General features: G+C 39.9%; 5 protein-coding genes across 5 annotated transcripts; 4 read left to right on the top strand and 1 right to left on the bottom strand.

The window, feature by feature from the left end:
• Positions 1 to 775: 775 nt before the first annotated feature.
• LOC137883102 (TPA-induced transmembrane protein) lies at positions 776 to 5,165 on the top strand. Its single transcript, XM_068724921.1, has 6 exons — positions 776 to 1,283; positions 1,521 to 1,598; positions 2,151 to 2,262; positions 2,561 to 2,721; positions 3,727 to 3,797; positions 3,913 to 5,165. Exons 1-6 carry the CDS (start codon positions 1,221 to 1,223, stop codon positions 4,106 to 4,108), a joined length of 681 nt encoding a protein of 226 aa, XP_068581022.1. The 5' UTR covers positions 776 to 1,220; the 3' UTR covers positions 4,109 to 5,165.
• Positions 5,166 to 10,411: 5,246 nt separating this feature from the next.
• guca1c (guanylate cyclase activator 1C) lies at positions 10,412 to 12,283 on the top strand. The gene is made up of 4 exons (XM_068714226.1): positions 10,412 to 10,603; positions 11,128 to 11,277; positions 11,741 to 11,828; positions 12,071 to 12,283. Exons 1-4 carry the CDS (start codon positions 10,412 to 10,414, stop codon positions 12,205 to 12,207), a joined length of 567 nt encoding a protein of 188 aa, XP_068570327.1. The 3' UTR covers positions 12,208 to 12,283.
• A 1,697-nt stretch (positions 12,284 to 13,980) lies between these two features.
• thrsp (thyroid hormone responsive) lies at positions 13,981 to 14,740 on the top strand. The gene has a single exon (XM_068714238.1). The coding sequence runs from the start codon at positions 14,062 to 14,064 to the stop codon at positions 14,479 to 14,481; it is 420 nt and encodes a 139-aa protein (XP_068570339.1). The 5' UTR covers positions 13,981 to 14,061; the 3' UTR covers positions 14,482 to 14,740.
• Positions 14,741 to 14,785: 45 nt separating this feature from the next.
• Positions 14,786 to 16,321, bottom strand: ndufc2 (NADH:ubiquinone oxidoreductase subunit C2). The gene is made up of 3 exons (XM_068714251.1): positions 16,085 to 16,321; positions 15,495 to 15,638; positions 14,786 to 14,972 (listed from the first exon to the last, which is right to left on the bottom strand). Exons 1-3 carry the CDS (start codon positions 16,221 to 16,223, stop codon positions 14,923 to 14,925), a joined length of 333 nt encoding a protein of 110 aa, XP_068570352.1. The 5' UTR covers positions 16,224 to 16,321; the 3' UTR covers positions 14,786 to 14,922.
• Positions 16,322 to 17,064: 743 nt separating this feature from the next.
• On the top strand, positions 17,065 to 21,197 carry rab30 (RAB30, member RAS oncogene family). Its single transcript, XM_068714202.1, has 5 exons — positions 17,065 to 17,194; positions 18,496 to 18,594; positions 18,683 to 18,766; positions 18,898 to 19,081; positions 19,545 to 21,197. Exons 2-5 carry the CDS (start codon positions 18,502 to 18,504, stop codon positions 19,793 to 19,795), a joined length of 612 nt encoding a protein of 203 aa, XP_068570303.1. The 5' UTR covers positions 17,065 to 17,194; positions 18,496 to 18,501; the 3' UTR covers positions 19,796 to 21,197.
• Positions 21,198 to 21,217: the final 20 nt, after the last annotated feature.

The following is a 21,217-nucleotide window of genomic DNA, read 5'->3' as shown; positions in this document are numbered from 1 at the left end:
TTACTTTTGATATATCTACATGTAATCTGCTCTTTTTTGGACAGAATGTGCCTGGTCGTTTCTGAGGGCACTTTCAGCATGTTATGAAAAGCTGGTAAAAAAACAAACAAAACAATTGTTAACGTTTGTCGACCTCTACTGGTGATTATTTAGAATTGCAGCAATTGCAATAAGGGTAAAATGTATTTCTGTCTCTATGGTCCCCTGTAATTTGTACTTTACCCAAAATGTGCAATTTAACTTGGTGTACCTCATGTCAAACATGACCTTTTGAGTTCATTATCCACAAGCCTAAGTTTTATTTTGAAGTCCTTTTTAAAAAAGTTTTATAGTGTAGCAGCAAGTGAGTGCAGGTGCACTATAAACATGTATCCCTTAATGTGAAAGGTTTGTGACTTCCCTGTTTAATTGAATTGACAAATATGGCCGATTTTTGTATCTAGGCCTCTGTAATTACCCTAATGTATTTAAAATAATTGAAGAAAAAAAAATTAATATCATCAAAGGTATCTTGACTGAGGACTTGAATTTGAAACGAATATGAACAACAGGAGGACACCATTCTCCAACAGGCATGTCGACTCTTAATACGTCAGCTTTTATTTGGTTACACAAACAATCATAACGTCATCAAAGCCTTTACCTGGGAAGAAAAAAAAAACTGGTTCACGCCGCGTGCATACTTCAAAATGTATTTGAAGCATGCACGCGGCGTGAACCATTTTTTTTACCCAGACAAAGTTACCTAGTAAAAAAGGGAGTGTTTACACTCCGTTTCCGTTATATTTCCTTCATAACGTGTCTTAACAAAGGCTGGTGGTGAATCACAGTGCAGTCCCTAAATTCCAAGAAACGTCGGATGTGTGTCATGTCGTCCCACAAATGTCAAAGTTTCCTCCCTCTCCGTCTCTTCTCTTGACAACGCCTTCCGACGTCAGCTGCACCGAAACTTGAAGGAACTCACCTGTCTGGGAAAGAACGAGCAGACGAAGAAGAAGAAGAAACGAATGGCTTCGTCTGCGGAGAGAAACAAATAATAACTTTAAACAATGTAAACTCGCGACCTATTGTTGTTTGAGGAATTGTTGCCTTTTTGCACCGCACCTTACTGTCCCGCGGTTTCATTATTTAAAGTTATAGCCAATAGGCACTTCCGGGTTGAGACTTTAGCCAGGATTACAAAACTCCTATTTGGCACTGGGAGTTGGAAGCAAGCCAGCATGGAGCTGCAGACCTTCATGAAGAATGGGAACGATGGAGCAACATATTCTCCTAATGAAGAGGTGAGTTAATAATGGGGTAAACAAGAGAGTTCATGTTTAGCCTGACTGATTCTACTAAGAGTCATAATAATAATACTAGTGGTGGTAGTAATAGTAGTAGTATTAGTAATATCTTATAATACAAAATGGTGATAATATGCATACCACTTCTGTATGTATCATCATTTTTGCACAAAAAATCCCATTGTGGTGTTTATCATTTCATAGTGTTATTTCCCAATAATTGGCTGCTCCTAGGTGACAGCAGGTGATGGAGATGGTGGGGTCCACAGGAACCCTGATGCAACAGAGGAACACGGGTTGCTTTTTGGACAGGTGAGCTTCCATCAAAGCGTGTGCTCCTTTGTTCAGATTCACCGTCTGTTCAAGATATTAGAATAACACATATAGTCAGTTTATCATGCATTTTCCATTTCTGTGTAAAAGACACAAAGGAAAGCAGCACTCGTTTCCGTGGCAACAACTTCTCTTAGTCACTCATTCTCAGCACTTCTGGATGTGTGAACGAATCAACACACGGCCCCCGAGATGACTTATTCCAATTGTCTGGTGTCCGGTGTGTCTTTTTGTCAGACTACCAGTAGTAATGGGGAGACAGTGCTCTCTGGCCATACAACAGAAGCTCAAAGTACTCTGGGAAATACATTCTTTCCTCGAAAGGTATGGAGACTTTTAGTAAAAAGAAGTGTTTCTGGGGCTTTGACTTCCACACCTGGATTAAAGGAAGAGGAACTTTTCTGTTATCATGCCTTATGTGATAATTCATTGAGTTATTTTCCCATCCAACCAAATATCTATTTATAGTATTGAATTCAAACCCACATAGGCTGTGGCCCTGTTGACGAAGCATTCTCTTTATGCTTGTAGATGAACTCCGTGTGCAGGATAAGCGGAGAGAGGGTCAGACTATTGGTGATCGTCATCGGTATCGTTGTCCTCATCTGTACTGTGATTGCGATTTCGCTGGCCATGTGCGCAGGTAAAGGTTGCATGAGGTGTGTTAGATGATGCTGCGTTTATTAAAGAATACGAGCGTAATTAAAGTTAAGGTCCGGTAAGAATTTCAAAGTTTGCTAAAGTACTTTGAGCTTTACCAAGGCAATTTATCATAGTGTAGAGCGCAAATGTTACAAGGTTCTGGCCAGCTGAAGGCCAAAGTGTGAGTTATTTTGAAATGCTCATGTAAGAACACGTCAACATTTTCAGAAGTATAAAACGATTCAAAGCTGATGATAACATTGTGTGCTGATGCTTTGACCAATTCCCTCTTTGAGCAGCGATCCATGTGGACAGGGATGACAACTTTGACAGTTTGTTGTTTAAAGTTCCTCGGTCTTTCAATGGGAGCTTCCGACTGCCCAATCGGGTCTTCACAGAGGAACTTTACACGCTTTCTTCCAATGAAAGCCAAGCACTCGCTGCTGACCTTCAAAGAAAGGTTTGTACCGATTATGAGCTGTATTTCAAATAATGTGCTTACTAAATATAAATGAATTGATTGTATTCATAACTCAGTATATCGGAGCAAACGTACAAACTTTGGAATACGCTGACAAACATTATTCCTTTTATTTTGCTGATGCATCAGTTAATTAATGGTAATAGTAGAAGTGAACAGTTATGCTATTAAGGCAAGGTACGGACATTTTCTTTACAGTACATAGCACATTCATTACAAGTAATAATCAATATGCTTTACATTAAAAACATACATCAACAAGTATTGTACAGAAGAATATGATGAATAACATAAGATAATGCATCAAAAAATATTTGAAACGGATGTAAAGATGTATTTCCTTCCAATGTCGATTCATCAAAACTTTTACCCAGAGTTCCTCTGGGTTTGACTTTAACCCTGTAATCACATTTCACACTATAAGTTTATTTGGTTCTTTTTTAAATGAGAGAGCTGCATAGCCGACTCCATCCACACCTCACAATGACAGCTGTGTAGTATATAAATGTAACTTCCACTTAGCACTTATTGTTTTCATACTAGCTTGTTGCACTTATTGTATTCATATTACTTATAGCACTAACTGTTTTTTTTGTTTCTGTACTGTACTTTGGCTCTGAGTTATGCTCTGCTTCATGCTCTTAGATGCTTGTTTGGAAAAGGAAATGTACTTATGACTTCTGGTGACTAGTAGTTCTTTTGATTACCAATGTTGAATGCACTTATTGTAAGTCGCTTTGGATAAAAGCGTCTGCTAAATGACTGTAATGTAATGTAATGTAATGTAATGTAATGTAACTTCTATCACTTCCAAGTAAGAAACACCTTCTAAACTGAGACAGTTATTCCACAAGCTTCGCATAACAAGACCCTGCTCATAGCTGCTGCTACTGTAAGCCCTCCTCAGTGAAAGTAGTTTAGTGTCGGCCTAAAAGGTTACACTCTAATTGTTTGCCTCTGCATGTGGGTTCCTGTTCCACCCAGCTGGCTGACGTCTACAGATCCTCCCCTGCTCTGGGACGATACTTCTCCGAAGCGGAGATACAGGCGTTCAGGTGAACAAACATTACGTGCAGTGTTGATGACCTACATTTATTTTCACCTCTGCTACATGACTTAGCCTTTTGTGCTTTGTAGAATGTGTGAACTTCTGTTTTACTCCCCCCACAGGAACGGGTCAGTCATCGCTGACTACCAGCTGACGTTTCTCATGCCTGAAGAGCAACAGGATCAGCTGAGAAACTTCACGCTGAGCAGGGAGATGGTGTACAACGTGGTCAGACAGTTCCTATACGACCAGGAGGCAGATGAGTCGGGGCAGATGTACATTGCTCCAGTTTCCCTAAACATGTTTCTCAGACTCTAGAAAAACGGGTGTATCTTGCTTTCTTTCTCACTGAAGTGAGACACTCCTACAGCGAGGGGGTTGTTCGTGTCAGACTCTTGTGTGATTCTCCCACGGGTCTGCAAAAATGTTGCATTGTGATGCATCTTTACCACAGGAAGCCACAGTCGCACAAAAGCCGCTGTGGTTGCAGGTCATGTGTCTGATCTCATTGTGTCTAAAAGGCTTTTAAGATTGTTCTTAATTCAATGAACAGTGCATGACCTCGCAGGACTCAAAATAGACATCTATTGTCTAACTGAGTGGTTTCGCTCACCACAGAATCAAAAGAAAATAAGCGTTTTATCGAGTGTATGAAACACATTTTTCCATATTGCATTGGAGACTTTATTACTGTGCCTTGTTTAACTGCAACTGTAAATGTCAGTGCTGTAATTATTTATATTCATTCCCTGACTATCATGTATGACCATTTGTACAAAACCTGTGCCTGAAATTGTTTAAAAAAAAAAAATAGAAATACAAGTGTTTGTATTTGCATATCTGTACCATTATTTCCCATCATCAGACATTATTTGCAAACCAAAACTGTGGAACGCTGTTAAAACATTTGCCTATAGAGCAGGGGTGTCAAACTCATTTCACTCTGGGCCACATCAGCATCATGGTTGTCCTCAAAGGGCCGGTTGTAACTGTATGAATGTAACTACTCCTAACATATTGTTAAATAACTGTCTCTGCATTTGATTATTGTTTATTCAAGTGTAACAATATTGTACATGCAGTTATATAAATGTAAAAATATATTTAAGCACATTTCTGTTATTATAACATAAATCCTTTTAATTTAGGGTTAATAAACCCACATTACTCTATCTAAGATCAAACTTTTAAAGAAAATAACAAAGACAAATATCAAACACAAGTTATTACATTAACTTTGTTCAAAGATATTTTTGTCACCTCTGCATCACTAATGTTCCTCCCCGCCGTCGTCCCATTCATGCATTTACATCCAAGAGCTCCTCACTGACGGTCAAGTCTGCCTTCAGCCTCTCATAAACATTGATAGATGATGTATGATGTGTCCGTGTTGTCTGTGCTTTCATCAACAGCTGATGAAAAAGAAAACCGACATTTTTAAAAGTCTGTATCTGGTCAGAGCACACCTGCTCACATACCTTTTAGCATGCACTGCTTCAAAAATGCACCCATTTACCCATAGACTGTTGTAAAGCCACGTTTAATGTAGTCTTCAATGTACTCACAATCCATTTCTATGTCAAATGTAGGGTAACCTAAGCCAAAGAGCTGCAACTGTTGTGTTTAAGTATCTTATCATTTTTACTTTCTATCTCACAATTATGACTTTTGTCTCTCTGGGTTTTGCATTTAATAACAGAGGTGACGTGTCACATGTACAATACAGAGTTATGTGTCAGTGTGTGGGATCGCAGTTGGTTTCTTGGCCGTGATCATGTCAACATGTCAGTCTACTCATGAGATTACAGTTGTCATTAATGTTTGTGGCCAAGTATCTGGTCACAAACAGACATTCTTCACATGCACTACGGCAGGGGTCACTAATAGGCGGACTGCGGTCCGGATCCGGACCCTGGACCTAAAACCAATAGATAGCTTTTCTAGCCTTTACGGCACTCGGGTCAGTGGTCCAGGAAACAAACCGACCAATTACATGCGTTGTAAATCACATCACGTGATGCAGCTCAGTCAATCAAACATGGGTATTCTGACACGTTTCCTGACTCGAGTGAGATGTAGACACACGGGGCTGAGACGAGGAAAGAGAATGAAGGGCAGGAGAATAATTACGTGAGTCAGAGAAGTTTTGAAATTCTACATCAGAATGTCCTGGTTCTCTCTGAGTGACACCTTGAGTTGGTCTGCTATCAACCTGAGGTGAAATGGTTTTGTAACTATGCACCATTTCCTCTTAAATCCCATCTGAAATTAGTCAAATTGTCTCATGCATGCGATTTTGAAGGACTTTAATTTTGAAATGCTACATCAGAATGTCCTGGTTCTCTCTGAGTGACACCTTGAGTTGGTCTGCTATCAACCTGAGGTGAAGTGATTTTGTAACTATGCACCATCTCCTCTAAAATCCCATCTGAAATTAGGAGATTTTCTCAATCGGGACCTTTTGGAATTTTAATTGAATACCCCTCCCTGCGCTACGGGGTTATTATAGGCCTCCCCTCAGCTGGTTGTGCTCCGTACAAGACTACATGGAAAGAGCTTAAGTTTGAGTCATTTTTATGGTGAGAACTCACCTGGTAAAGGTTTGAATAAAATAACCATGTCGTATAATATATAAGGCCTATTATTTCTAAAATACAGAATATTTTTCAGATACATTATTTGTCAGAGCTGAAAGTTAGAGTTATTGCAGTCAGTCAGTTACAGTATAACTTCAGAGTCAGTTCATCTTTTCTACAATGGACTTAATAAAAGAAGATATATCTAGATATGGTGTAAACAAGTATAACATTGACATACAATTGATATTTGAAGATACATTTTGGGGTTTTGAATAGCAATACATTATCATTCAGACAGCACTGTACATAAAAAGGATTTAACCCCATAGAGAACCAGCCGAGTTTTATTGAGGACCTAATACCTGCTATTCTGAAAAGGCACAATTAGAATTAAAACATATTATTGTGTATGACATAAATTAGTATTGCATTCAGAATGAGCTACTGAGCATGTTGTAACCCTGGACCACCTTTTCCTGAAGGGTAAATTTACACGTGCAGTCCTGGCTGCATGACAGTCACATGCTGGTCAAAAGATCAAGTTTAAACAGCAGTGCATCAGTGGAATCCAAGAGATTTCGACAGCTTATTACTGTACATAAAACCAGATCACGCCACCTGCTCTATGCAACCTTCAAATAGTGCAAATGTTGGGATAAACAAGAGTAAACCTGCACATTTCTGTGAAGACTAGATTCATTGATTTTAAGTGGACAACTTGAATCGACTTCAGCGGCTTGCAGGTATTCAGAGTTTAGAAGGGTTTCTGCATGTGTCCATCTCTGTTCTGTTAAAGTAAACACTTTTCTTTATCTTTTGGCAGCAGTGAGCGATCATGTGCCAAGGCACAGAGCAGCAGCATGCATCCTGGTTGTGTATACCTTAGAGGTTAATAGGTTCTAGCTGCCTGTGCCGCCTGTAGTCACTGGTGGTCCATCTCAATCATATTATGAGGATTGTTAGTCGTCTAAAGCCAGATTAACTATAATAAGCTCAGTGAGCTTCGATAGCCTGGTTGGCTGAAACACCACCACTGCCTCTCCTTCATCGAACTCATGATCCTCTGAGGTTGGTCATGCAAAGCCACTAGATCAGCCATGGGTCACCGGTGCTGGTTAAACATGTATTCATCCATTCAGGATGTGTGTGCAGAGTTGTTATATATATATTCTATTGACTCAAAGTCTGTCACAGATCATATCTATTCTATAAAAACAAATAAAGCAGATTTTCATCATAAGGCTTGAGTTACTTCTTACAATAACCTTAATCGTGTTGTTATTTTAGGGTCAGTGGCAAAGATACATTGTTTAAGTACAATACACTGAGAGAAAAACAAAAACATGATATCGCACAGAAGATGAGTTTTTTTGACCTGGTTGTGGGAACTAAGGCTGGATCGGGTTAATAAACGGTTAAATTATTTTCAAAAAAAGGCAAGGCAAGTCCATTTTATCTTTTATAGAACATTTAATTGCAGGTGAAGTCAATGTGCATCCTAAGCCCCTCAAAAGTGCAATTGTGCAGCGGAAAAATTATTAGAATCTCTTCAAATATAATAAGTCCCCCCCCCACACACACACACACACACACACACACACCACACACACACACACACACACACACACACACACACCACACACCACACACCACACACACACACCACACACCACACACACACACACACACACACACACACACACCACACACCACACACACACACACACACACACACACACACACACACACCAGCTCTGGATGACCTTTGAGGTCTGACTGAAACACAGTCAATAAGCAGGTAAACAATGAAGTTGTTTTTTTATGCATTTTTCTGCTTCACTGTTGATAATGAAATAAATCCATCAGAGTACATCTGACCTCTGGCTAACACTGAAAAATTGACACTTTTATATAATTATATATTTATAATAGACACTATCTCTTGTGTCCCAAACATATGGGACAATAATGTTATGCACTCTCCTGCAGCGTCCCTCAATGATGTAAGCTCCTTAAGTGTCTGGCCTTTTCACCCCTGACCCAATGTCATTATTAACCTATCAGAATTATAACCCTATTGCTTCCTTCACTGTGGATGCTGCTTTTGTTCATTGTGTCTTTAAAAACGGGGCAACGAAAGACCCTACACAGTCAATTTTGCAGTGTTAAAGTAACACTTAAAGAGTCAAATTTAACACTATTGCCGAGTGTATTTGGACAATTTTAGAGTTAAATTAACTCTAAATAGAGTAAAGATTTAACACTACCTTACACTGTATAGTGTTATTTAACACTACAGGTTAAATAACTCTGGAGAGTGTAAATATTCTCATTAGTGTTGATAATGAACTCTTCTGTGATAACAAATCTACTCTAATTGAGTTCAATTTAATACTGTATGGAGTTATAAAAAGTTAACACTGGAGGGTCAAATAACTCTGGTAAGTGTTGATGTTGCACACTACTGTGTTGATCATTTGCTCTATTACTGTGAACACAGCACTGATAGTGTAACATTCTAACATCCATTAACACTGCACAGTGTCACTGAAACTTAACACTATTTATAATTTTACAATTAATTTACTCATTTGTAGTGTCAAATTACAGCCAATTTGTTTTCTATATAGCTTTTTCAAATATACCATTAATTGACAAGAAAAATCCCCAGTTACCACTAAACAATGCATCTCACAACTTTATTGTGCTGGGCAAAAATACAAAACATTTCATGGAGAAACCAAACATTGACCTTAGATCTGCATAAAATGGCAATAAGGAACAATGTACAGGGATGAATCTGCCATTCCATACTGCATTTGAACATCAAATGGTTTAAAGTACAACAGCTCATTTATGTGCAACACCTTTACAATCCTGTCAGGATGCAACCTGACCTTAAAGGCATGGTAATGCTGATCAAAACACATGGTTTCCAGCAATTTTCCACAGAGCATTGTTGAAATGCCAAATAATTGTTTTAATAGGTGACTAAAAGACACTTACCGCAGTCAGTCGACGTTGAGAAAATGACGCCTTGAAAAATCCAGATGGTTAGAAATGAGGCGAGGAGGTGTGAGGGGCTTTTCAGAGTACTTCTGACACCACCTGTTTTAAGATGTAAATTATCACCAACATCTTACTCAAGCTGTTGTTGAAATAACTCTGAAAGAGTCCATGGACTTTGACACTGCATATTTAACACTGCGGATTTTACTGTGTAGAAAGAACAGGCTTCTGATGCAAATAAGCAAACAATTTAAAATTTCTAATGATTAGCTTTTGGGGAAAAAAAGCACATGCGTATACATGTTTCTCGTTTTATGTAAAATACCCAGTATAGAGTATAAATAACTTTATGTAATGTTTCATAAGAAGCTTAGTGTGTGTGTTTTGTAACTCAGAAATAACACCTAGTCTGTTTATGTTTGTAAAGAGGATGAGTTAGGAGGAGGAATTCCCTCTGTTGATTCCCTGAGGAATCCCAGAGGTGTGAGACAACCCTTGAGAGTGGACCTTTAGATTATTTATTTGCATGCATTAGGACATGTGGCTATGCAGGTGAGAATGCAAAATAACGGAATGAAAATACCTCACTAAAATGCAATGTGAAACTGCAAAAATGAAAAAGAAAAAGAAAATGCAAATTAATATATAAAAGACATGAAATTAAACTTTGTCCCACAGCTCCATGGTTGAAGTCTTTATTTCAACTTAACACTGTATTTCTCTGAAAGCTTCCCTTTTTACACTAATTAGAGTCCCACCTCCTTGGATATTGGTTACTAAGCCCACTTCAGTCATATAACATGCAATGTCCTAAGGTTCTAGGAAGACGACTGCAGTTATCCCATTAAAGGGTTATCTCTGCTTTTGGCAGAGGCAAGACTTAAAGATTAAGGTGGTCGTTGCGTGGGATTTCAGCCCGACCTCAGTGCTGCCGGTGCTCTGTAGGAACACCGTCCTCTCTCGCCTCGACATCACCTCTAGCTTTCTGCAGGGTTCTGGTCCAAACCTCAATCAATCAACCTCTTGCGGAATAATGGGCGCCAACACCAGCCTTGATGATGTCTTGGAGGAGGATATGCACCACTGGTACACCAAATTCATGAAGGAGTCTCCTTCAGGACTCATAACACTCTTTGAGCTTAAAACAATGCTCCAAATGACCGGTATGACAGAGGAGGCCAGCAGCTATGTGGACCAGGTCTTCTTCACCTTTGACATGGATGGGGTAAGGAAAAACCTGCAGCAGATCTCTTCTTCCCTGTTCAGGAAAAAATGGATTATGGGACACCCATTAAAGTCTCGTCAACCCGGTAACAATTTGTCAACTGACGAGACAGTGGCTTGGTGAAATCCTGATGCACAAAGTAATACTTGTATCAGAAATGCTATTCAGTGGGAAATAAGCCCTGTACTATTTTCAATCATTTACCGTGAACAGCATGACATTTTAAAGGGAATGTTCCGAGAGTGCAGAGGTCTCTGGATCTTCTCTATTTTGTGGGTCTTTCACAAAGTTTAGGACAAAAGGTCAAAAATCATAATCATACACAAAATACTGTGTCTGTTAATATCGGCTATAGTTTCATCAGAATTGCATTAGCCTCATAGCCCTTGAATAGAATCCTAAAACGCCAAGTGATACAATTTCTCTTTTGAAAATCCTAATTGAAATCCATTTTGATGTTATTTGGTAGCAGGTGGATTCAAAGTCCTTCCTCCTAACTATATCTTTCATGTGTCCATTTGCAGGATGGCTACATGGACTTTGTGGAATACATTGCAGCAATAAGTTTGTTGCTAAAAGGAGAAATTAACCAGAAACTAAAGTGGTACTTCAAGCTCTTTGATCAAGATGGAAATGGGAAAATTGACAAGCAGGAAATGGAGACCATATTCAAGGTACAGTATATTTTCTCTGAATATTCCATGATTAGAGTGTTGCAGATCTAAGGAACTGAGCAGCTCAACGTTTCCTGAATCGCAAAGCTTAGAGGCTCTGCTCTGAAAGAGGAGAAACGGGCCATGAACTAGTCATGACACATAATCCAGGTGGGCTTCTTATCTTACCACAAGTCTAAATTTGGCCATGCCTACAACCTAATTCAATCACGAAAGCATACAGTAATCACCCTACAGAGTACATAACATCTTTTCACCTTTTCACCTTTCTATTAATACTCACAAATCATTTAATGCCATGGTCGTATTACTAGTAGTCGTTTCAAAATCAGTAGTTTGTGTGAAAGAACCATTATACAGTTAAATTATCATTAGCTTAACATATTACTCACTTTTGTTTAAATGATAGAGCTTTGCAAGAGTCCGTTTAACTAAAAGTTAACTGTGTAAACTCTTCTATCAGGCCATTCAAGATATCACCAGAAGTTACGACGTGCCTCCAGAAGACATTGTGAATCTTGTATATGAGAAGATTGATGTCCACGGAGAAGGTAAGGGATATTTTACTGTCAAGCCAGGACATACAGTACGTAGTGATTGTTAATAATTTATTATCAGTGTTCGTGGTTAGAAGTAAAGTCACCATGACCAGCCCGGCCCAGTGAAATATTGCATGAATATGAGTCATTAATTAATCGTCTAGTAGTAAATTTCCTTACATGTGATCATTTAAAAAATAATAATCCCCTAATGTTTGTAATGCGTTGACGCCATTTCCATCTTTTCTCCTCAGGGGAGCTGACACTGGAGGAGTTCATCAGTGGAGCCAGGGATCATCCCGACATCATGGATATGCTCGCCAAGATGATGGATCTTACCAACGTTCTGGAAATCATTCTTAGAGGTCAACAGACGAATGCCGTAAACTGAATCCGTGGTCAGCGAGCTGGAGTGTGTGGAGAACTGAGATTGTGTTTGGAGGATTTTCAGATTGCAGCAGTGTGAAGGAAATATTGAATGTGCTTGATTGGGGAGGAGCCTGAACTGACTGAGCAGTCCCACGCAGACATGATGGCTCTGTACGTCGCCCCCAAGGGAGGCGGATCATTCGTCCTCTTCCCTCTGCTTGTGCTCTCACACTTCTTGGACGACGGCCCTTCAGTTCTGGAAGTTTGAAAACATTTTAACAGGGGATGTGTTTGGAGAGTCTCAGTGACGGGTGATCTGCTTTCAGGTTCCCATCATGGTTCCAGTAGACGCTGCAAAGCACGGTGAATGACTTTGAGTTACTTTATTAAGACACGGAACTATTGTATGGAACTCTTGGTTTACAGAACTCTCAGTCACAAGAAGACAGCTGACAAAACTCTTTGTGATTTTCTGCCATCTATGACTTAATAACAGCATATGGGTGTTTACATGTTAACACTGTTTAGAGTTAAAATCTAAAACACTCACTTGCTCTTTTTTGTGTGTTATTGCTCATGTGAGATCTGCATGAGAACTACACTGTACTGGATGGTAACTGAATATCGATGTCGTAACTGAATGTAAAAATATTTGACATGCAATGTAATGTTTTACTGTATTTTACAATAATTAAGGTTACAATGTTGCCTTAAAAATCAATACATTTTTGAAAAAAACAAACATGTACTTTTCTTCTTTCTTTAAAAGTGTGCAGGACACAGATACAGGGCTGGGAGTTAAACTCTCATATTACAGGCACATTCTGTGCCTCATTGAGGCTTTATAGCTGAGTGGATATATTTTGTTAATATATCAACTTCTGGTTCAAAGAGATGGAAAGCATGCTTTTGTTAAGATCTGATTGTTGCAAGAATACAGGGTTTGTCACTCAGGGAGTCTATCAATTCTGGCCAAATCCATCACTCTTCTCTGCTCAATTATTAGTTGAATTCAATGTGCAAACTGTCACTGCATGGACATACAGTATATTTAGAACCCTTCCTGAATCCAAGAGCAACTATCACATTCTAAAAGTGATTATCTTTGTCTTTTTATGTGACACAAACTGGTATTTTGTGTTCAGGGTGGCGCTTGGCTCCTCTTCTGAACTAGTCTGCCAAGGCACAGACTGTCTGCAGAGCTTTCAATTCCATTTGTGCAGAAAATCCCAGAGCTCTTCTCACGCATGAAAGAACCGTATTATCCAATTTAGTTTCGAAACCAGGGAACCAGACCTAGAAAGAAATGTTTTCACCCAGGCCCACCTGGGCCCTTTCTTCATTATTATGAATATATTAGAGCCATGATAAATCAATATTATGTGCAAACAGTAGACAGAAGAACAAGTAGTTCAGGGTCTTTCAGACCTGCAAATGTAAACACTGCCAACATTGGTTTAACAGTAAGGTTCTATTTGTTGAGTCGAAATGTGTCCTCCCTCAGCTCATATTTAATCTTAGATTAGTAAATACAAAACCATGTTGCCCCTTCATACTGAGGCCATTCAAACATTATGGTCTGCACGGTTAATGATTTGACAGGTACATTTTAGTACACACTGGTCAGACATTATTATGACCTCGGAGAAATTGCAGGTTGTGTAAAACAAATAAAGATAAGCGTTTGACTTCACAAAGCACTCAAAGCAAACTCAGATCCCGAAATACATCGGGTGATGCAATTACATAACCACTGATCAACCCACCTTGTCCTATAAATTCCCCAGCATCTGCTCTCGAGGCTTTGCGCTGCACACTGCTTCCTACTGTAAGCGACCACAGCACGAGGAGCGGCCGACCACATCCAACTGGAACCATGCAGTCTGCCGAGGCCAAATTCAACAAAAACAGCCTGCTCCTGGCTCTGAGAGGGTACAGCTCAGCCGTTAGTGACATGGAGCAGACCGTTCTCCTGCCGAGCCTGCTGCGAGATGTGCCCACTGACGAGGCGTGGGACTGTGAAGCTACAGAGGAGTCCTGCAGAGACCTGTATAGCAACTATGTGATGCTCAAGGCCATAAGAAACACGGTGGAGAGCAGCCTGGTTCTCCTGGACGACCACAAGGCCAAGACCAACGCAGCGCTCGACAAGACCCTGGAGCCTCTTCTGGACACGGATCCCGAAACTCTCTTCCGGTTCCACCTGAGAGGACTGTTTTCTGTGATGAGTGACCTCACCAAGAAGACTCAGAGCCTCACTGTGAAATATATGGACATCATTGGAGTGGCAAATTAGAAAGCGTGTAAGATATGTGGACTTCAAGCAGAACAAAAATATGGTGTTTGTAAAAGCATTGTTTATGTAGCAAAGTCACCTGAACATGTCAAGTGTTTACATTCTGTGACCCAATGCTTCTAACTTAATGGATATGGAATGAACGTGCATTGTCTATAATGATCAATTCTATCTCACTTCACAACTGTCATAGTCCCTTGGAAACTATGGTTAGGAGATACGTCAAAATGTTGATTGATTAAATGATCATGAGACAAAAGATCAGTGTTCTACATTTATGTTCAAACACACAAACGCATCATGCTTATTGTTGAATTCAGGTATTTCTTTTATTTACATAACTACTCCTCTCACAACAAATGACAGATTTCACAAAAAGACCACTCAAGACAGAAGGTAGTCTACAAGTGCTCCCTCTTGCATCTCACCAGCCGCCGACACTTAGCGCACAGGATGGAAAGGCTCCACGATCTCTGCAAAGGTCTTTTTTTCTGGGGAGATAGAGGAAACGGAGAGAAACCCCTTGGTTACACACACACACATACATGGGTCACCAAGTTCTACAAATGTGGTATTGTTCTTCAAACACTGAATAAAGTGCGGCACAAACTACACAGCTTGGGGCTTCATACTCTCATATTGACCAAATTTTAAAATCCCAGTCTGTTGTCAGCATAGGATTACTGTTAATAATGGTAATATATATATTTAAAAAAAAGTATATTGAGGCACATCGGATAATGTGAACAACAAACCATAAAGGAAAAAGGTAAATAAAAATATGCTGAATAAGAAAATGGATCCATACAGAGCACTGCATGAGTCTATACATTTTTTTAATGAAAGTCCACCTGACAACTATCATGCCACAAATATTTGTCAAATAACGTCCCTCCCATATATTGTATAATAACTAAATATCAAGAGACGTGCTGGAACATTAACCCTGAAGACAGCTGTAGTGTTGGGTTATTGTGTCTTCTGTTAGACTAAAGCACTGATAATTCACTTACCCTTTGCTGCAAATTCCTCTGGGTGGAGTCTGATGTACTCGTTCATATCTCGATCAAGTTTGGCAAAAGTGTAATTTTCATATTTTGTAAGGTGGTAGCCGATGAACCAACCAATGGTTGCCATTAGGAATTGTCGGTGAACACCTAAAAAAAAGGCAAACGGGACATTATTGCATTTTAAGCACACAATGTGACAATACTATAAGATGAACTTTGCACTGAAAACACAAATACAAGCTTTCATTGTGCTTATGTGGAACCTCAAGCTGCACGCATACTTAGGTAGGTACAAGTCAGCTGGTACCGAAATTAAGTCAAATTAAGTAAAATAAGTACACTATATCAAATCGAATATACAGTTTGGGTCTTTAAAAAAGGAAGCTCTGAAGTTGGACGATCATAAAACATATAGATTAAACACGCTTTCAGCACCATAATAAAGGTTTCATAACAAGTTACTGCTCGTTTATCAAACGCCAGGTCGACATTCTGTTGTGCACCAGTTTATTTTACTGATTTGTATCAAACGTCGCATACGCTTGAGAGGAAAATGCAACACCGTAGACACGATAGCTAACAAACATGCTAACCTGATTTCATTGGTGGCCTGTGGTTAATGGCATTATGGAGCATCGCGGAGCACCAGCCGACGCCTGCGAGCCACAAAGAGTTCCTGTTGGCGACGGACGGAGGAGGGAGAGACTTCCCCAGGTCTGGAACGAACCCCATGCTAACAAATTCAGATATTCAAGTGACCTCCCAGCGTTTACTTTTCGGCTATCACCTCTCGTAGGAAGTCAAGGGCATGCTGCGCAACCAAATAAGACGTCCGGGCACAACAAACGAGAGCCGCTTCAGTTCCGCCTATTCTGTTTCCTAGCAACCAAAGACTTTACATTTAGCAATGAGGAGATTGGAGATTACTTTTCGCTAACAATACTATGATTTGATTATAAAATACACACACATTACACTCTTACCCACATACGTTAAGAGGGGCATTTACATGAAACGAGGCTGGCTGTTAAAGCTCTGCTAACGTTAGCTTATGTTGTAAACGTTAGTTAGCTTAGCTAGTGACAGTTAACAGTAACGTTACTGTAGCCGGACCAGTATTATTATTACCAGCAGGCTGTTGTCCTAACATTCATAATAACGTACAAAAGCTGTAAAACACCGGAAACCAGAGTGCGCCACTTGAAGAACTCCCTTTTATAAAAGCGTTGCCCCATGTCTGTATGTGTTTAACGTGTGTACCTTTGTGTCTTTGTATCTTTGTGGTCCAGCTAACAAGTTCTATAACAAGTTATGAGCTGAGCACCCTGCAGAGTTTCTCCTGGCTGCACAGGCGATACAACGCTATTGAATAAAATAGTGTTTTCTCTATGAGATGCAGTGGAGTAAAAGCACACCATTTAACAACGCAGCAATACTTAAGCTACAGCTCCACGGAATAGCACTGAAGTGCAGTAATAGAGTAGATGCACTGAGTTACTTTGCATGCGAGTTGATGACATCATTGAGTGCAGTCCTCCTCCTCCTCCTCCTCCTCCTCCTCCTCCTCGCACAGACCGCTGCTGAGCTGCTGAGGATACACAGCCAGAGGAACGATGCCCTGCCCAGCAGCGGCTTTGCCTGTTTGATGAGGTGACCTATGCATACCAAGTAGTGATAAATCCGGGGATCTCCCCGTGTTTTTGGTAAGTGAAAACTCTTTGCAGACTCCATTCTCAGGGCTGACTTGGATTTTTCCTCTCCTGCATATCTGCAGATTAGTGCCAAAATGGCTAGAGTCGCACGGTATAGCTGCTTGTTGCTACTGTTGCTAGCTTCGCCCTAATGGCTATCAACTCCGACTGAACATGAAGCATTATTAGGAGGAAATGTAACGTCGGCTGAGATTGAGTGCGTGCAAAATGCTACAATGTTACTTTTCTTTACAAAACGAGGTGAAACGACGAAGGAGGAAATGCGACACAGGGAGCAATTTATGTGCAATCAGTTTAACGAAGCCCTAAAATATGGTTTATTGTATCCAGGTTGGCATTTAATGCACCACGTCGTCTTGCAAGCAACAGCTTGATTTCTGAAATTGTTGTATTTATTCCTTTCAACAACAACATATTTAGTTTTCACGCACGTACAGGCCCAACCCTCAGTGCTGGTATCGCAGCAAATAATGACGCTACTGCAGATAATTAAAAAAAAATGTATATAATTGTCCCGGTTTACATGCATTTTAAACGCCGCTGTGTTGTGTGTTGACGCTGACAGGAGACACAGAGACCCATTAGCTCAACATATGTGCTTCATAATGTGGATGATTCGTCTCGAGCCTCCGTGGCTCCATTATCCCCCTAAAGTGGTGCACGGCCCCCCAAAAAACTGCGCTAAGCAGAACTACAATGTGCACACATCTCATGCTGTTAAAATGGGAGGAAAACAGCGGAGAAGGGAAATAGGAACATTTTGTTTTTGTAACTATATACTGTTTTCAAAGTCTGCTCAATGTTCAAGTCTTTCATGATGGAGCATCGATTACAAAATACAATTTAATAAAACATGTAGGCCTATTTCATGATTTGTATGAGTAGCCTAAAGAGGTGTAACCGAAACATTAATACACATGTTATTAAACTGAGACTTGATGAACAGAGACTATTGATTTAATTAGAAAATGGACATGTATTTGTATCATACAGTTCCCAGTGCTGTCAGTGTATTTGTGCAAATGGGTTAGATGTGCTAGAAATTGACATTCTGTGGATATGACCCAAGGCATATGTAACACACATTATTTAGGTCAGATGTCAGCTGCGATCCCCTGAGCATGCAGGCCTTTCCACCGGTTTCACAACAGTTTGGTTCTTTCCTCAACGTCTTCACTGTCTGTCTTTAGGACTTTTCAGAATCTGCTCGAGACAAAATGTGATGGCTTTGGTCAAATGCAGTAATTTAATGTTAATGCATTTACTTTGTTCCTTTTTTTTATTTTTCACAGTTTAGCATGAGCATGGAAGATTATGACTACCTGTTCAAAATAGTTCTGATAGGAAACGCTGGAGTTGGGAAGACATGCCTTGTCCGGCGCTTTACTCAGGTTTGTATCAGTCTGAGCTTTTGAGTTTGGAGTTATTGAATGACAGAGTATTTCAGTATCAGACTATATATTTCTGCTTTTGTTTCAGGGCCTTTTCCCACCTGGACAAGGGGCTACTATCGGAGTAGATTTCATGATTAAAACCGTGGAAATCAAAGGGGAGAAGGTCAAGGTACACACAAATTGAAATATATATATATATATATATATATATATATATATATATATATATAATCAGATGCCTTTTATGTTTTGTAATAATTTGGATGAGAAGTTGCTCATTTCCAGTGTTATGTTTTCCAGCTGCAGATATGGGACACGGCTGGACAGGAGAGATTTCGCTCCATTACTCAGAGTTATTACCGTAGTGCCAACGCCCTCATTCTTACGTATGACATTACCTGTGAGGACTCCTTCAGGTGCCTTCCAGAGTGGCTGAGGGAGATTGAGCAGTATGCCAACAACCAGGTGGTGACTATATTAGTCGGTAAGAAGCTTGACTTTAATAACCAATGGACCTCTTCTTTTTTTTTTATCATCAGGCTCATTGTTCATTGTGAGTAATAGTGTGCGCTATATTTGACTGGAGCTGGCCCAGTTTTCGGAGCCCACGTAAATGTGAGCCTGAGTGAGCAGTTTCTGAATAGGTTTGCAAAAGTCAAAGCCAGCTTTGTTAACATACATGTGATTTCACCTCTCAGGAAGGAGATCTGGAACAAAAAGCTAACACACACACACACACACACACACACACACACACACACACACACACACACACACACACACACACACACACTGTCTTTGTTTTTATCCATCCCACACATGCATGCACACTCGTACACCTCCACCTGTTTCATCCACTGTTAAGAAAGACAACCAGCTCCGTGATGCGAGAAGCCGCATTCATACTTGATTCGTGTATTGACAGACGAATGTCATGTTTCTTTCAGGTAATAAAATAGATCTGGCAGAGAAGCGAGAGGTTCTCCGGCAGAGGGCGGAAGACTTCGCCGAGGCCCAGAGCATGCTGTATCTGGAGACCTCGGCCAAAGAGTCCGACAATGTTGAGAAACTTTTCCTCGACTTGGCCTGCGAACTCATTCGCGAGGCCAAGCAGAACAAGCTGGATAACAATGACACTGCCCCGATGCCCGGTGAGGGTAAAACCATCAGTTACTTGAGCTGCTGCAACCTCAATTAGGGAGAGCTCACACTTCTGGCCATTTTAACTCAGTAGCCATTGACTGTAGAGGGCAGATGGTCAAGCCTCGATGCCTCCGTCCCTCTAAGATGGCATAAAGCCACCTCTTAGTCCCGTCATTTCCAGTCCCATGCCTTTTTAAAACTGTACAAGGGAGTTAGTCAACTTTAGTTTGGCCTTCCAGGAACAAGCATTTTAGGTGCTGCCCGTATTGAGAGCGTTGTCCTCACTGCAACGGGATGTAAAGTGTGTCTGCCTGATGCGTCCAGGAATCCGAGTAGGGCTCCATCCTCTTCATAGTGAAATGGCAGAACTTTCCTGTTTGGGCTTTAGGATCCATTTTCATTAAACATCAGTATTCACCAGCAGTATTACGTGAGTAAAAAGTTCTACCAGGTATTTTGTTACAGATTCCGCATAGCTGACAACAAGTGTCATGATCACCGGAGGTTATCAGTAAATGGTAACTTCATGTTTACATACAGTACATTCTTCAGATTACCAAGTCTGATCAAGTTGCGAAAAAAAAGTTTTGCAAATTTACCCTAAAATCAGTTGCACAATCAGTTATTCCCACTAAGTCTTTTGCTCTGAGCATTGCATACGACTTTATTAGCTTTCATAATCTCATTTATGTGTAGTTATTTGCACCCGTCATTACAAACTGTGAAGTATTTGTTCCCAATAGAAGAATTTTTACTTGCTGCTAAAATATGTTTTTGTGTCAGATAACATAAACTTAAACACGCATATAAATACTACTATTGAAACAGTATTCTGTGACGCCATTATTATTCTTTTTTTTGCATACTTGCAGTGCTTGCAATTAGTCGGTTGATATAGTATGAAGCAGTTGGGAAAGCCTCGGATATTGTCAGTCATCAGTAGAAATTATTAACAATTTAATCAATTTGACTTTTTTATTTGACTGTCAGCTGTTATTTTTATCCATAGACGTGAATATTTCTGCCTTTTGTTGTTGCTGCCTAGCCATGAAATTGTATCACTTCTTATTTGTTTGAAGGGGTATGTTCATGTAGTTTCGTATATGACTTGTTGTACTTCATATGCTTTTATTGTGAAATTTCTTGATTGTCCAGCATGTTTTGCCATAATTTGTAGTGTCTAACTTTATCTTTCATATATTTGCCATAACTGTAATGTACTGTATTGCACAATGCCATATACTGCACACTTATTATTTTCATTGTAACATTTTGTTGTACAGACTTGTAGTACTTCTTGGCACTTTGCTTTTATACTTTTTATTTTCTGTAATCCCTTTGTACAACCGGCGAGCATTTTGTTTTGCCTTTTACCTTAGATTTAACAGCAGTGACTTATTGTTAATCCCTTGCATCTTCTTGTCAACACAATATGGGAAATACAAAGGAAAACACTATTGGGATGTTGTGCTTCTTT

Source organism: Cebidichthys violaceus, unplaced genomic scaffold (assembly GCF_023349555.1).
Source record: "Cebidichthys violaceus isolate CVI_PGR_0920_01 unplaced genomic scaffold, fCebVio1.0.p SCAF_1, whole genome shotgun sequence".
Lineage (NCBI taxonomy): Eukaryota > Metazoa > Chordata > Actinopteri > Perciformes > Stichaeidae > Cebidichthys > Cebidichthys violaceus.
This window is presented reverse-complemented; position numbering and strand designations above follow the sequence as displayed.